At 41.6% G+C, this 13,460-nt stretch overlaps 1 protein-coding gene across 1 annotated transcript; it reads left to right on the forward strand.

Annotated features, from left to right (window-relative positions):
• The first annotated feature begins 4,916 nt into the window (after positions 1-4,916).
• LOC125307765 (P2Y purinoceptor 3) lies at positions 4,917-13,222 on the forward strand. Its single transcript, XM_048263811.1, has 3 exons — positions 4,917-5,189; positions 10,745-10,931; positions 11,737-13,222. The coding sequence occupies exon 3, from the start codon at positions 11,763-11,765 to the stop codon at positions 12,825-12,827; it is 1,065 nt and encodes a 354-aa protein (XP_048119768.1). The 5' UTR covers positions 4,917-5,189; positions 10,745-10,931; positions 11,737-11,762; the 3' UTR covers positions 12,828-13,222.
• Positions 13,223-13,460: the final 238 nt, after the last annotated feature.

Consider the following 13,460-nt stretch of genomic DNA (forward strand, 5'->3'; position numbering starts at 1 on the left):
CTTGGGCGACAGTTCATCTTTCAACAGGACAATGACCCTAAGCACACAGTCAAGATATCGAAGGAGTGGCTTCAGGACAACTCTGTTAATGTCCTAGAGTGGCCCAGCCAGAGCCCAGACATGAATCCCACTGAACATCTCTAGAGGGACCTGAAATGGCTGTGCACCGACGCTCCCCATCCAACCTGATGGAGCTTGAGAGGTTTTGTAAAGAGGAATGAGCGAAACTTGCCAAAGATGCCAAGCTTGTGGCTTCATATTGTAAAAGGCCGTAATATCTGCCAAAGGTGCCACAACAAAGTATTGAGCAAAGGCTGCAGTTCTTTATTTCTAATAAATTTGCAAACATTTGTTTTTTTTAAAGTTCATGTTGTTATTATGGGGTATTCTGTGGAGAATTTTGAGGGGAAAAAATAATTGAATCCATTTTGGAATAAGGCTGTAACATAACGAAATTTGGAAAAAGTGAAGCTCTCTGAATACTTTTCGTATACACTGTATGTGTTGGCTTATATGCCAATTATATCTCATAGTGTGATGACCTGTCCAGGACTCCCTTGGCCTTGCCCACCTTGTTTGCTTGTGTGTCTCTTGTGTGTCCCTCTGTTTACAGCAGGTGAATGGACCTGGGGTGGGTGATAGATCCTATGATTGACATGGGGATAAGAAGCCTGCTCTCCCCATGCTGACAGGTCCCCCTTCATCCTCCAGCTTTTGTTTTTTTTTATTTCCGTCTTGCATGACATCCTGTAGACACTTAATTGCACCACATTTTTGTATCAGCTTTCACTACACTGACTTTCTATACCTTCTTTATATTCTTTCATAAATGTACTTACCAATCTGCATGTGGCCTCCCCTTCATATTTCCATGCTCAAGCCAGCATGTGTTAGAATAGCAATGGGTGATGATATTGAAACCAATTGATGAAAAGGAGAGTGCATGTTGAAGCTTGGCCACAACCCAGACAAATGACGCACGATCACCCGTAAGTCACCGCTATAGTGATTTACAATGACGAACACTCTCCTGCCAAAAGGCCTCTGAATGGGCACCCCACTTCCTTTCCTAGCTACTGTAGATATGTGATGAGCTATGCTAGTGTTTATTTGGTTAATTCTGTCACTGCAAATAGAATCAGAGAAACCTACGTACTGCTGCTGATTTTTGGTAAGAGCTGCATTAGACCTTTGAGCCAGACTAAAGGTAGCCTCACACACTCACAGTGAAATCCTCCTCAGGTGATTTAGGGGAGAACGGGGTAAATTGAGCATAGGGATAAGATGAGCCCCTTTTTTCTAGAAAATCATAAACAAATCATGTGACAGCATTTTAAGGAAGAGGGAATTATTCTTTACAATATGTGGAAAGGTACAGCAAATGTGGTAAAAAAATAAATAATATATATATATATATATATATGTGTGTGTGTGTGTGTGTGTAAAATGTTTTGCTCTCCAAGTGGATTCCATTCATGTCCAGAGTTAGGGAGATTTAAAGAAAACGTGAATTGAACAACATTCAAATGCATTACACCACAAGTTCTCAATGTCTCGTTTTAAATGTCAGGGCCCTCGGAAGTCTACCAATGAAGTGTGGAGATACATTGAGCCTCGTAAATGGGTGTAAAACTGATTTATTTGCATGGCTAGCCGATGCCAACCACCACTATTGAAAAAAGCTGTTGGTAGCATCGGCTAACTAGCCAGATTTTTGGAGTGCAGGGGACAAGCCGAGATGGGCTATGAGACATACGTTCACACTTTCGGTATCATGTTTCAATACACTTTAGGTCAATATCACACCGGAATTCTCCTTTAACTTTTTTTTTTACTCAAGTAACGGATGGGATTTTTTATGTAGCGAAGTACAATACTTCACTCAAAATGTAATCAAGTAAAATTTAAAATACCGATTTTATAAACTACTTAAAAAATACAATATACACAGAAAAACTATTCAATACAGTAACGTGAGTAAATGTATTTCGTTACTTTCCACCTCTGATCATCACTCATATGCATTGCTATGTGGCTTGAATAAGACATCCTTCAGCATAGTCCTTGAATGAAGAACAATCAAATATTCTCAAGAGTCCATCACACTATTCAAGATGGTGGTCTCTGGAACATCACAATGGCTGTCAGGTCTCCCCAATGCATGCTTACCATGTTTAGTCTGTCTAATTGATTTCAACAGACCTACTAGCCAAATTAGATTGGAGCACCCATGTGCGTGGCTGATCTGGTCTGGAGCCAGGAAACAGGCCTGATAGCCTTTACATGAAGTCATCAGTGGCTATCAGAGGCTGTTTGATGATGAGTACCAATGCATCTAGTCTGAAACTCCTTGATAGGTTTAACTCGGTAATGATAAAGACATGGTATAAAGCAAGTGTTTGTACAGGCAGTCAACTAGTATGACTTGTATAAACTTTACAGGAAGTGACTGACTGCTTGTGCAAACACGCAATTTACAGGTTTTGTACAATTACTGAGTTAAACAGGCATATTGGTATCTGAGTTAAACAGGCATAATGGTATCTGAGTTAAACAGGCATAATGATATCTGTAGTTTTCACAGTCCTCATAATGACATATTGAGCCTCCTCAATGTTCCGGAGTTCTCCCTTAAGGCACTTTTTTGTGGGTGATACAGCCCCCTCTACATTCATTGACACTCCTGGTATTTTTTAACAAAAACACATGTGCCACGATTTTTGGCACCCCTGTATCTTATACTTTGTAAAGCCTCCCTTTTCCAATTAAACAGCTTTTAGTCTTCTCCAGTGACCTCTCTTTAGCTTACCCGATCAGTTTAGTATATTTAGGGGCAGCGATGGCCTACTGGTTAGCTCTTCGGACTTGTAACTGGAGAGTAGCCGGTTCGAACCCCGACCAGTAGGAACGGCTAAAGTGCCCTTGAGCAAGGCACCTAACCCCTCACTGCTCCCTGAGCGCCGCTGTAGCAGGCAGCTCACTGCGTCGCGATTAGTGTGTGCTTCACCTCACTGTGTGCTGAGTGTGTTTCACTAATTCACGGATTGGGATAAATGCAGAGACCAAATTTCCCTCAGGGGATCAAAAGAGTATATATAGTATGCAGTTACAATCAGGGAACTGAGATAACCATGGCAGAGCCTTGATTTTGTTTTCTCTAAGCCATTTCTGTGTTGATCTGGACATATGTTTGGGTTCATTGATCTAATGATCCAACCATGACCCACTTTTAGTGTCTTTGCTGAGACAGACTTTGATTTAAAATTATGTGGTACTTCATGGAGTTCATCGAATTAAAACAGCCCAACAGCATCACAGACGCTCCACCATACTTCTCAGTAGGCATGGACTTCTTTTCAGTATAGTGATCCCTCTATCACGCCAATCCCACCTGCTTTATAGGCTATTTGTTGCCAAAAAAGCTCGGGCCTCATTACAGAAAAATATCCTAACTGCTTGTCCTATCTTAACTTAAGTTTCAAAGATAGGAAAAATCCTATCTTCCTATTACAGAAGCAGTTCCTAAACTCATGGCTGTGTCCTATCTTATCTCAGACCTCCTATCTTATCTTAACTTAAGAAATCCTAACCATAACTGTCAATTAGATTTTTAAATCGGCAATCGTCCTGTCATGCCTGTTTCTATGATTAGAATGTATACAAGACTGCCTGTATCTATGAGAATGTATCTATTAGAATGTCAGGTTGCAAAGATGGTGTTCTAAAGACAGTTGTTTGCTCAAGATGGACAAACCATATCAGAGAGAAATAGGTCTAGGTTAGGCCTATGTAGGAAGAAAGAGAGTGTGTCAATATTGATTCATTGGATGAACAGGATAAAAAAATGGAAAAACAAAAAACATATTTATAATAATACATACCAGTAATAGTCTAATATTCTGTTATAATTATTAATATTTAATTATTATAAATATTATAAATGTTTTAAAACACATAGCTTATAGGCTACATTTTTAAGTTTTCACTTAATTAACTTATTTAGTGAAATGTGCTTTATGGTGTCCCTAACAGCCATGTCCATCATCTTGTCATAGGCTAGGCAACCACTCTCACAAGACTGTTGCAGTCAGTTTTGGCAGTTATTTTGCATTTAGGACAGGGTATGTGCCATCCTAAGTTAGGATTCCTAAGTTAGGAAATTCTTGAGTTAGGATGGTTCTGTAATGGCCAAATTCCTATCTTAAGTTAAGATAGGCCTTTTTCCTGAATGCAGTTAGGAAACATGCTTCTGTAATACCAAAAATCCTAAATGCCATCCTAAACTGAGATAAGATAGGATTTCAGAGTTAGGAAGTTTCTGTAATGAGGCCCCAGGGGACAAGCCGAGATGGGCTATGAGACATACGTTCACACTCAGTATCATGTTTCAATACACTTTAGGTCAATATCACACCGGAATTCTCCTTTAAGCTATGATGTGAGGGCTAAACAAAATCATAAATATTAGCTTGTTGTGAGAAGCATTTTCTTCCAAAATGCTGTGGGGTAAGATGAGCCACCAAGGCTCTATAAGTTGAGCCAGCTAAGTATCCTAGTACTTGTATTGCATCTGTAAGATTTTAGAGTTTGCCTTGATTTTGTGACCTCATTCTATATGGTTCCTTAGTGTTATTAACAGCTAAAGTAGGTAGAAAATTAATCGGACTTAAGTTAATTAAATGGGCTAATTCAAAGGTAAACAGGCGACAAACGTTTTATAGCCTACGCCTAAACATGTCTTGGCAAAAACAAGGGGAATTACATTTGGATGAAAGTGAAAGGGGATATAATAATTATTAACAAACTTTATAGTCTCAATAAATCTTTGCCTCGGCAGTGTATGACAAGCTGGGTGCCTATAGTCAGTCTGCATCTGCGTGCAGTGTAAACCTAAACCTCTTGAGGTGTTGCGAAAACAAGCCTGCGATGACCCGCGCGGTCGGGGTGTTGCGAGAAAGAATTTGACGTGGACTTCGGCGAGCAAAGGCAAAGGAAAAGCAGTAGAGAAAGCAGCGTGATTGCAAAGTAGCCTACTCGATTGCGGAAGCGTGACATAAAATGTCTAATTTGTAAATACATTCAGTAGAGCAGCCCACTTGTTGAGGGACATTGTTATGGCATGTTTCGCGACACTAGTCTGCTGAACACAAACGAAGATCCCTCTCACCTCAGCTCAAAATACCCAAAAGGTAGGCTAAGCAACAAAATCGCTCGAGATCTTGATTTCAATCTCTATCTTAATGTAGTGAAATTACGTAAGATCCAATCAGCCTAACTGGCACCTTCTCTTTATAAAGAGAAGTCCACAACACGTTAAGTAACATGGCTCAGTTGACACGTTTTTGTTTATGAATATTATGTGCATGCTTTAAAGTAAAAAAGGTCTTGGAAAGGATTTCGGAAGGATTAACTTATCTCAAACAGTTTATAACTAAGAAATGCTGCCATAGGCTAGTTTGATTTTACTCAATAGACTGCCATGCCAATGTTTTGTTTGATAGAGATTATTGAACGCCATGCAGACACTCCCACACCATATCTGTGATTGACAGTTCAGTCCTATTTCCTATTTATTTAAACAAGAAATGTGTATCTTATTTGTATATTTGGTGATATCGTATATATTTTACATATCAAAAATATGTAAAAACATATTTGTTTTTCTCATACATAAAACACTGTATAGCCTACTTGAGTCATCTACTGTTGCTGTTGCAAATGTTGGTCATGTGCATGCAGTATGTTCAAAGCAACAGTCATGGTCACATACCTTTAGTGTTTGTAACTCATGTTGTCAGTCCTGACGTTTAGCTTTGCCTGTTCATGCATGGACGAATAGGCCTACCTGTGAACTCAACTGTTAATTTGTTGCTTTTGACTACAAGGCAGGGAGTGTCAGAGAAGAGATCTTATTGTTTACAGCACATTTTTGGAAGTGTCAGATAAACGTTTGTCCTGGTCCAATCCATGTGGATGAGAATGCTTCTGAAATATTGTCCTCCCTCTCTGTGCATGGACCTCTGGTTGTGGAATTCGGGATAGTTCTGATGAACAGTGTTTTCTCTAAAGATTCCACTGACTTAGTGATGCCTCTGTGAATGCCCTCTGGTTGCTATGGACTAATGGGCTTTTCCGGCACTGGTCTCCACAGTGAATTTGCGAAGTTGAGATATTCAGTTCTTTGCACAGCCACAGAAAATACAGTATAGGTCATATGACAATGTTCATTAGGTAATTGCACTCTACATGGTCAAACAAACACATTGTCAGATATGTACACATGTCTTATTGGCATGATACATTGTGTATCTCTTCTCTATGATATTAGAAGATTATTCATATGTGCACACTGAATAGTTTGTCCCTAAGTGAATCATGGGGTGTTATTAGCCACATGTGTAGACACACATTTCAGTTTCATCTTTTCATTGATAAGCAGACATTATCAAGTGAATTTATCACCTCTCACCTCTTATGTCCTCATATCAGGTTTTATTGTCTAGTCTGATGCTGCTCTGGTGGTCCAGAGATTTGACTGCACCAAGACCTGTATGTATGAAAAGGAAATGATCACAATGATTTTTCACCAGCCTCGTTTCTTTCAGTCAGCCACAAGAGGAAGTACGATAAGTCTTGAGAATGAGTGATCTTGCTGAGGCATGTAAAGAACAGAAACAAATACAGACTTTTTTGAGGGTTCAAAAATGATCCAAAGTACTTTGAATATACAATACATTCAACAAGGAGTTGATCGAGTTGATATTTTGTTATTGTGGCTGTTTTATCTGTAGTGTATTGTGTTGTTGAGTTGATTGTTAATTTTTTATGGTTATGGTTATGGAATTTAGCAGATACTTTTGTCCAAAGTGACTTACAAAATAAAACAATACAATAGTTAAAAAATGACAGTAAACAGTTTTAAAACGTCGATGAAGGAAAATAGCAATAAATGAAAAGTATTAACAATCTTCATTGAACATGTCAGTGTACCATTAGGTAACAGATTCTCTTCCAGCACCTGCACATTTAGTAACAGTCCAATATATGACATTTATAGGCTGTGAATTCTTTGATTTTTTTCACCACTGTTAGGTGTATGTGAAGGGTTCCAGCTTTAAAGAAAGTGTAAAAATCAATATACAGCCAAATGCTTTCTATTTTCTTGACCGAATAACAGAATGGATGCACTTATGCTGTATTAAGTAAGAGAGAATGTTTTTAAAAGATTGTTGCAGAGGATTCTTGTTATGACTAATTTATTATACTTCAAGAATTCAAGGAGATTTGTTCATCATATACATAGAGATACAATGTAAAACATGTACTTATTTTCTACTATTAATTACCCATTAGCAAGCTCCTAAACCAATTTAAATTCTAATCCATATTTTTGTTATTTGTTATTTTATGTGCTGTTCCATATGCAAGTTAGCTGTATTGAGATCAGCCAATGTATTGAAATCAAATTGGATGGATGTATTAGCCTATATTATGATCATAGCATGACCATTGGGTTCTAAACATAGTCAGTATTTCTCTCCAAATCCAGCTTTAATATGTCAAAAATTGGTTGTCATGCACAATCAGAGTAACCCGTTAGATTGTTGTGGCCATATTTGTAATTGGTCTCATTGTGGCCATGGCATTTAAACAGTGGGTATGTACAGTTAGGGGAGTATATATCATAGCCTGTCTACTGTCCAGTCCCAGAGATGAGTCATATGGGGCAGAAAGGCTGTGATCTGCACAGCGGGATGTGGCCTCTCTGTCTCTCCTGTGTGGTGTCCTGTGCCTCACTTATCATGGAGCGCCAGGACCGGATGACAGGGCAGCAGGTTTCTATATTAAGGTCCTGGTTTCATGTGGCCCACTCTTGGCAGGCAGTAGCACACGCGAGGAGAGCTTTCTCTGTACCTCTTTTTGACCTCTCAGGATCTGCAGAGCATATTCTCACACAGGTCAGTTTATGATGCGTAATATCATACACCTAATTTCTAACACACACACACACACACACACACACACACACACACACACAAACACACGGACACACACACACACACACACACACACACACACACGGACACACGGACACACGGACACACACTGCACTCTCTACTATTATTATTCTTCTGTTTCTGTCTGTCTGTCTCTCTATCTCTCTGCCTTGCTCTCTCTCGCTCGCTCACACACACACGCACACACAGGCACACATACACGCACACACACACGCACACACAGGCACACACATACACGCACACACATACACACACACACACACATACACATCCTGGGCAAGAGGACAATGTGTGGTTAATTATGGCCACACAAACAAAAAGAGTCCGGCCGATATGGTGCTTGAAACCTGGCTAGCACTTCACTTTATAGGCCTGGGCGGCGATAAGCCTGGCGGCCCGACTATAGTGATTGCTGTTTGTGTAGCCACATAATAGAGATCTGTTCTGCCTCCTCCAGCTGGGCAGCGCTCATTGTGCTCTTCTCTATGGACACAACATTAGGCCCTATTAACTAATCTGTCAGTATCTGCTTCCAGAGACGCAAGATAAACGTCAGGTCGTGCAAGTGTAAGAAACAGATGGACTGTGTGCATCGTAAAGAAGTCCTTCTCGTGTGTATGCATACTTTTAGTACTCCAACTCAAGGACATGCTGTGCCCTCAAATGATATCAGCAAAGGACTATATATATAGTCATAAATAATCATTATATGAGTATATGTAAATGTGAAATAGGAGCCATTACACAAAGCTGTGTAAAGGGTTCAGTGGTATTAAAATGCATACAGCCTACTTAACTTAGTCTATAGATAGATACACTACTCACAAAAAGTTGGGGATATGTGCTTTCGGGTTAAATTTAATGTTTCAGTACAGAAAGTACTCAAACATTGGACATGCTCATTCAAAAGTTAAGAGAAGGTCAGATTTAGTTCACCTGTAAAGGTTATAGTGGATTTTAGGTTCACCATGAAATCTCTCTTTCTTCCCTGTTCACCAATTTAGTCGTGTGGTGGTGATGTGTAAGCCAGGGGTTCTCAATCTTTTCTGATTTAAGGCCCACCTATTCATACTCGTAACAGGCCAGGGCCCATTAAAAAAGATCCCCAATTTGGGCTAGATTTTTTCTGTAGCTGATGTTTGTTTTCTTGTCTTTTGAAGTACCATAGTCAACTGGCTTACAAGCCAAAGTTGGGTGTCTTCAGATTCCACTTCAGTGTTGAAAGCCGCGCTGCCTCATTTGCCATCATTAAGCCACACTCAGCACTCTGGGCTTTGTGCTCAACATCGTCACCTCCGTTGTCAAAACCATATTTTATTTAATCCGGATTGTATTTTCACAGAACCTTAGCTGTTACTTATAAGTTTAACATGGTTACTCTAAAACATCTCATTTCCATTATAGATTACCGGTAGTATAATATGATTATGATTATTATGATGGTGATGAGTGCTCTATGGCAGAGATAAAATATTTGATTTAATATTGCTCTAATTTCTGCTACTGAAAACTTTACTCTGCCCACTAGATGTCTGTTCTTGTGTGATAAAGAAAATATGTTATCAGCATGTATTGTCTGCTACAGGTATGTAGTCAGCAGACACAAACTTATCAGCTGACATCACCTTGCTTTTATGAGAAGTAAACTGTATTCAGAAAGATTGTCTGGCAAGAACCGATTTGTGTTAATAGGTGTGAACTTTGAAACTATGAAACATATAATTAGTCACCCTCAGTACACATTACCTAATGGCTTGTTTGCTTGATACACAGTAGTCTAATTTTGGCTGCCTGTGAAGCTTCTGATTCAAACTGAATTTAGCATTATGTTGTGTTAACACTGGTGGCAGCTGAATGAATTAGTAACTTTAGTGTAAGCTGATGGGATGAGCCCTGTCAGAGTGTGAGATTCTGCTGAAGGCACAGACAGCATTTCACAACCCCACCGGGGCATGACTGCTATCAGCCTCCCTCTCTGTGCATGGACCTGCCTGGACACATTGCCCCTGCAGATCTGTCAGGAATGAGGGATTTCATTGATCTAATGTTGCAATGTTTGAGCAAACTGAAGTTTCACAGATGGAAAAGGGGAGGCGGACATCTCTGAGGAATTAAATTACAGCCGCCCTCACACAGTTCTAATAACATGGCTTTGTGTACTCCAGTGTGAGGCTTCATTTAGTATGTCAGGGTCAAGAAGCATTCTGGACCTATTTGTCAGCATGTCATTAATAGAACATTGTAAATATTCTTTGAATGACGACATCTTAGGGTAGATGTCAGTGAGATAGGACATAACAGTAATTGTGATTCACCTGTGAGGGGTCTACTTAGCACCTGTCAAGCATGTTTCCTAAGTTAAAGTGATGCATACAACAGTGATGAGTAACATCTGGTTGTCCATATCATACTGGAAAATCTGGAAGAAAACTGGAATTATTGAGTATTATTAACATCAACTGAGGGTGTGAAAGTTGTGTAACCCTTTAACCTTTGATATTTAAAATGTATCATAATCCTAATATTTGACATCCAATAAAGCTCTGCTCAACAAGCCCGGCCTTGTTCCTGTTCTGTTCGTTACAGTGTTGAACACTACACACATCTTCACTCAAAGTAAATATGTTCTTTGACAGATTGTTTTATTGACTCTGGAAGGGTGTGCATGGTGTGCATGTCTTGCGTGTTAAACTTGTCAGATAAGTTGGCTCTGCTATCTTCCCCAGGATTGTCAGCAGTCTCTGGTGGAGCCCGACATCCGTGAATCCATAGCTGCCTTTCCAATCCCTCTAAGAGGGTTTCTTCTGGTCATCTGCCAAGGGACAGGCTTCCTGCTTGGAGCTCTGGCCGTCTCCTTAGGAAGCAATCAACAGTCCTGAAACTTCCTGACATGCTCCCGGCATTTCCAAGCGGGTATGGCCCCATAACACCCTCCTCAGGGTCCCTTATCTACACATTGGCTGGACTCCTGTGGGTCTGAATTGGCCAAGTTGAAATCAGGCTGAATTGAAGAGCTCAGGGTTCTGATCACCAATAAGAGTTACAGTATAGGCAGCCAGTGGCACTGCAGAGAATGAATTACTTTTATGACAAACGGCCTCTGTTTCTTTACCAACTGCACTTACACATCTGTCATAAATCTGTCAACAGAGGTTAAGACTTCATATTCTAGAAATGTTTGTTCTATGAATATCAGTATGTTTACTAATGAAAATGGTTATTCAAATGGCATAACATGCAGATGGTTCAAAGGGATTAGAGATTAGATAATGTCAACATGCTGTCCAGGAATATACAGTATATTCATAATGTACATATGGCAGAAGTACATTAATGGTCAGATAAGAAAATATACTCTTTGTTTTCTCACTGAGAAAATGTACTGCTTTTCTCTGAGCACAGTGACTGCATCAGAAATTGAATTGATTGCATCAGACACTTTTTGACACATTTCCTTGGGCTTTTAGAAAAGGCAAAATACAGAAATACGGCATAATGAAATGTTTCTCGTGTGAATATCAACAGAAAAGTGACTGCATGCTGGCATAAGGATGACACAATCAGTCTCACTTCCCATATTATGAGAACTGAGAAGTTTCATTTCTGATGCAATCAGCCAAAAATGTATAAACTTTTCATTGAACATGTATTGACATAAAGCCCACTGTCACTGTCACACAGTCTTTATGTCCATTCTTTGCGTGTGCCTCTGTTACAGAATGTGAGTGCATAGCTGCTCTACAGATGGCCGCTGGGGATGCTGAAACCCTCACTTACGAGGTCTTCTACCAAAATACAACCTTTCCTTCTTTTCCCTTCTCCTCCTCCTCCTCCTCCTCCTCCTCTTCGTCTACTAAACTGCCCTCCTGCACCTACAATGAAGACTTTAAGCGCTACCTTCTCCCTGCCGTCTACAGCCTGGTGTTCGTGCTGGGCCTCCCACTCAACTTCGTGGTCATCCTGCGCATCTGGAGGACGCGCAAGGCGCTGACCCGCAGCCAGATCTACATGCTCAACCTGGCGGTGGCCGACTTCCTGTACGTCTGCTCGCTGCCGCTGCTCATCTTCAACTACGCCAGCCACGACTACTGGCCCTTCGGCGACCTGACCTGCCGCCTGGTGCGCTTCCAGTTCTACAGCAACCTGCACGGCTCCATCTTCTTCCTCACCTGCATCAGCCTGCAGCGCTACCTGGGCATCTGCCACCCGCTGGCCACCTGGCACAAGCAGGGCGGCAGGCGGCTGGCGTGGACGGTGTGCGCCGGCGTGTGGCTGGCCGTGGCACTCCTCTGCGTGCCCACGTTCCAGTTCGCCTCCACGGGCACGCAGCGCAACCGCACCGTCTGCTACGACCTGAGCGTGCCCGAGCGCTCGCGCCAGTACTTCCCCTATGGCATCGCCCTCACCTGCCTGGGCTTCCTGCTGCCCTTCCTGGCCGTTGTGGTGTGCTACTGCCTCATGGCGCGGGTGCTGTGCCTACGGCGGGCCGGCAGTGCTGGCGAGGCCAGCCGCGAGCAGCGGAGCAAGGCGGCGCGCATGATCGTCATCGTGGTGCTGGTGTTCGTGGTCAGCTTCTTGCCCTTCCACATCACCAAGACCATGTACCTGCTGGTGCGCATTCTGCCCCAGGCGCCCTGCCAGGTCAGGAACCTCTTCTCGGTCATCTACAAGTGCACGCGGCCCTTCGCCAGCATGAACAGCGTGCTGGACCCCATCCTCTTCTACTTCACGCAGCCGCAGTTCCGCCGCAGCACGCGCTCGCTCATGCTCAGGTTCACCACGATCCGTGACAAGAGCACGTTCGTGTGAGGAGGGGGGAGAGTGTGCCAGCCGGGGGAGAAGGGTGAAGTTAAGTCTGTGGGCTCATCTCCATGGACACAGCATTGTGACAATGGGCAGCTGATTACTGATTATTGATCCCACTGGATAAACAGAACAGGGCAGAACTAGAAACTGTTCATTTGTTGAGCTATATGCACTTAAGACTAACTTCTAACTGCTTTGGCTTCAGCATTGCTTGATAGCATGCTGTCATACCAGTAATGGCACCTGATGATGAATGCTTGTTTGCACATTGTGATTATTATGAGAACTTACCTGGAATAACCTAGATCAGTGTTTCCCAAACTTTTTTTCTGGGGACCCACTTTTTAAAAATGACAGAGTATCGCGACCCAACTTGTGACTGTGGTAGTTAACAAACTAGATCCTAATAGAAAGCTGTTAGCTTTCCTAAGCTATATAAGGAATAAGATAGGGGTATTACACAACATAAATTGTCACTAGGCTATGCTGGCGACCCAAATAACATCTCCTACCCACCTGTGGGTCGCGACCCAGTCTTTGGGAACCAATGACCTAGATGACCTGAAATGTATTTGTAATATATCTGTACTAATTTTGCATGCAGGTGAACCTGTGATATGTGGTTTTATTCGGTTG

The sequence above is a fragment of the Alosa alosa genome, chromosome 15 (assembly GCF_017589495.1).
Source record: "Alosa alosa isolate M-15738 ecotype Scorff River chromosome 15, AALO_Geno_1.1, whole genome shotgun sequence".
Lineage (NCBI taxonomy): Eukaryota > Metazoa > Chordata > Actinopteri > Clupeiformes > Clupeidae > Alosa > Alosa alosa.

Coding starts and splice junctions, on each gene's coding strand:
- LOC125307765 (XM_048263811.1), top strand. CDS start 11,763: ATGGCCGCTGGGGATGCTGAAACCCTCACTTACGAGGTCTTCTACCAA.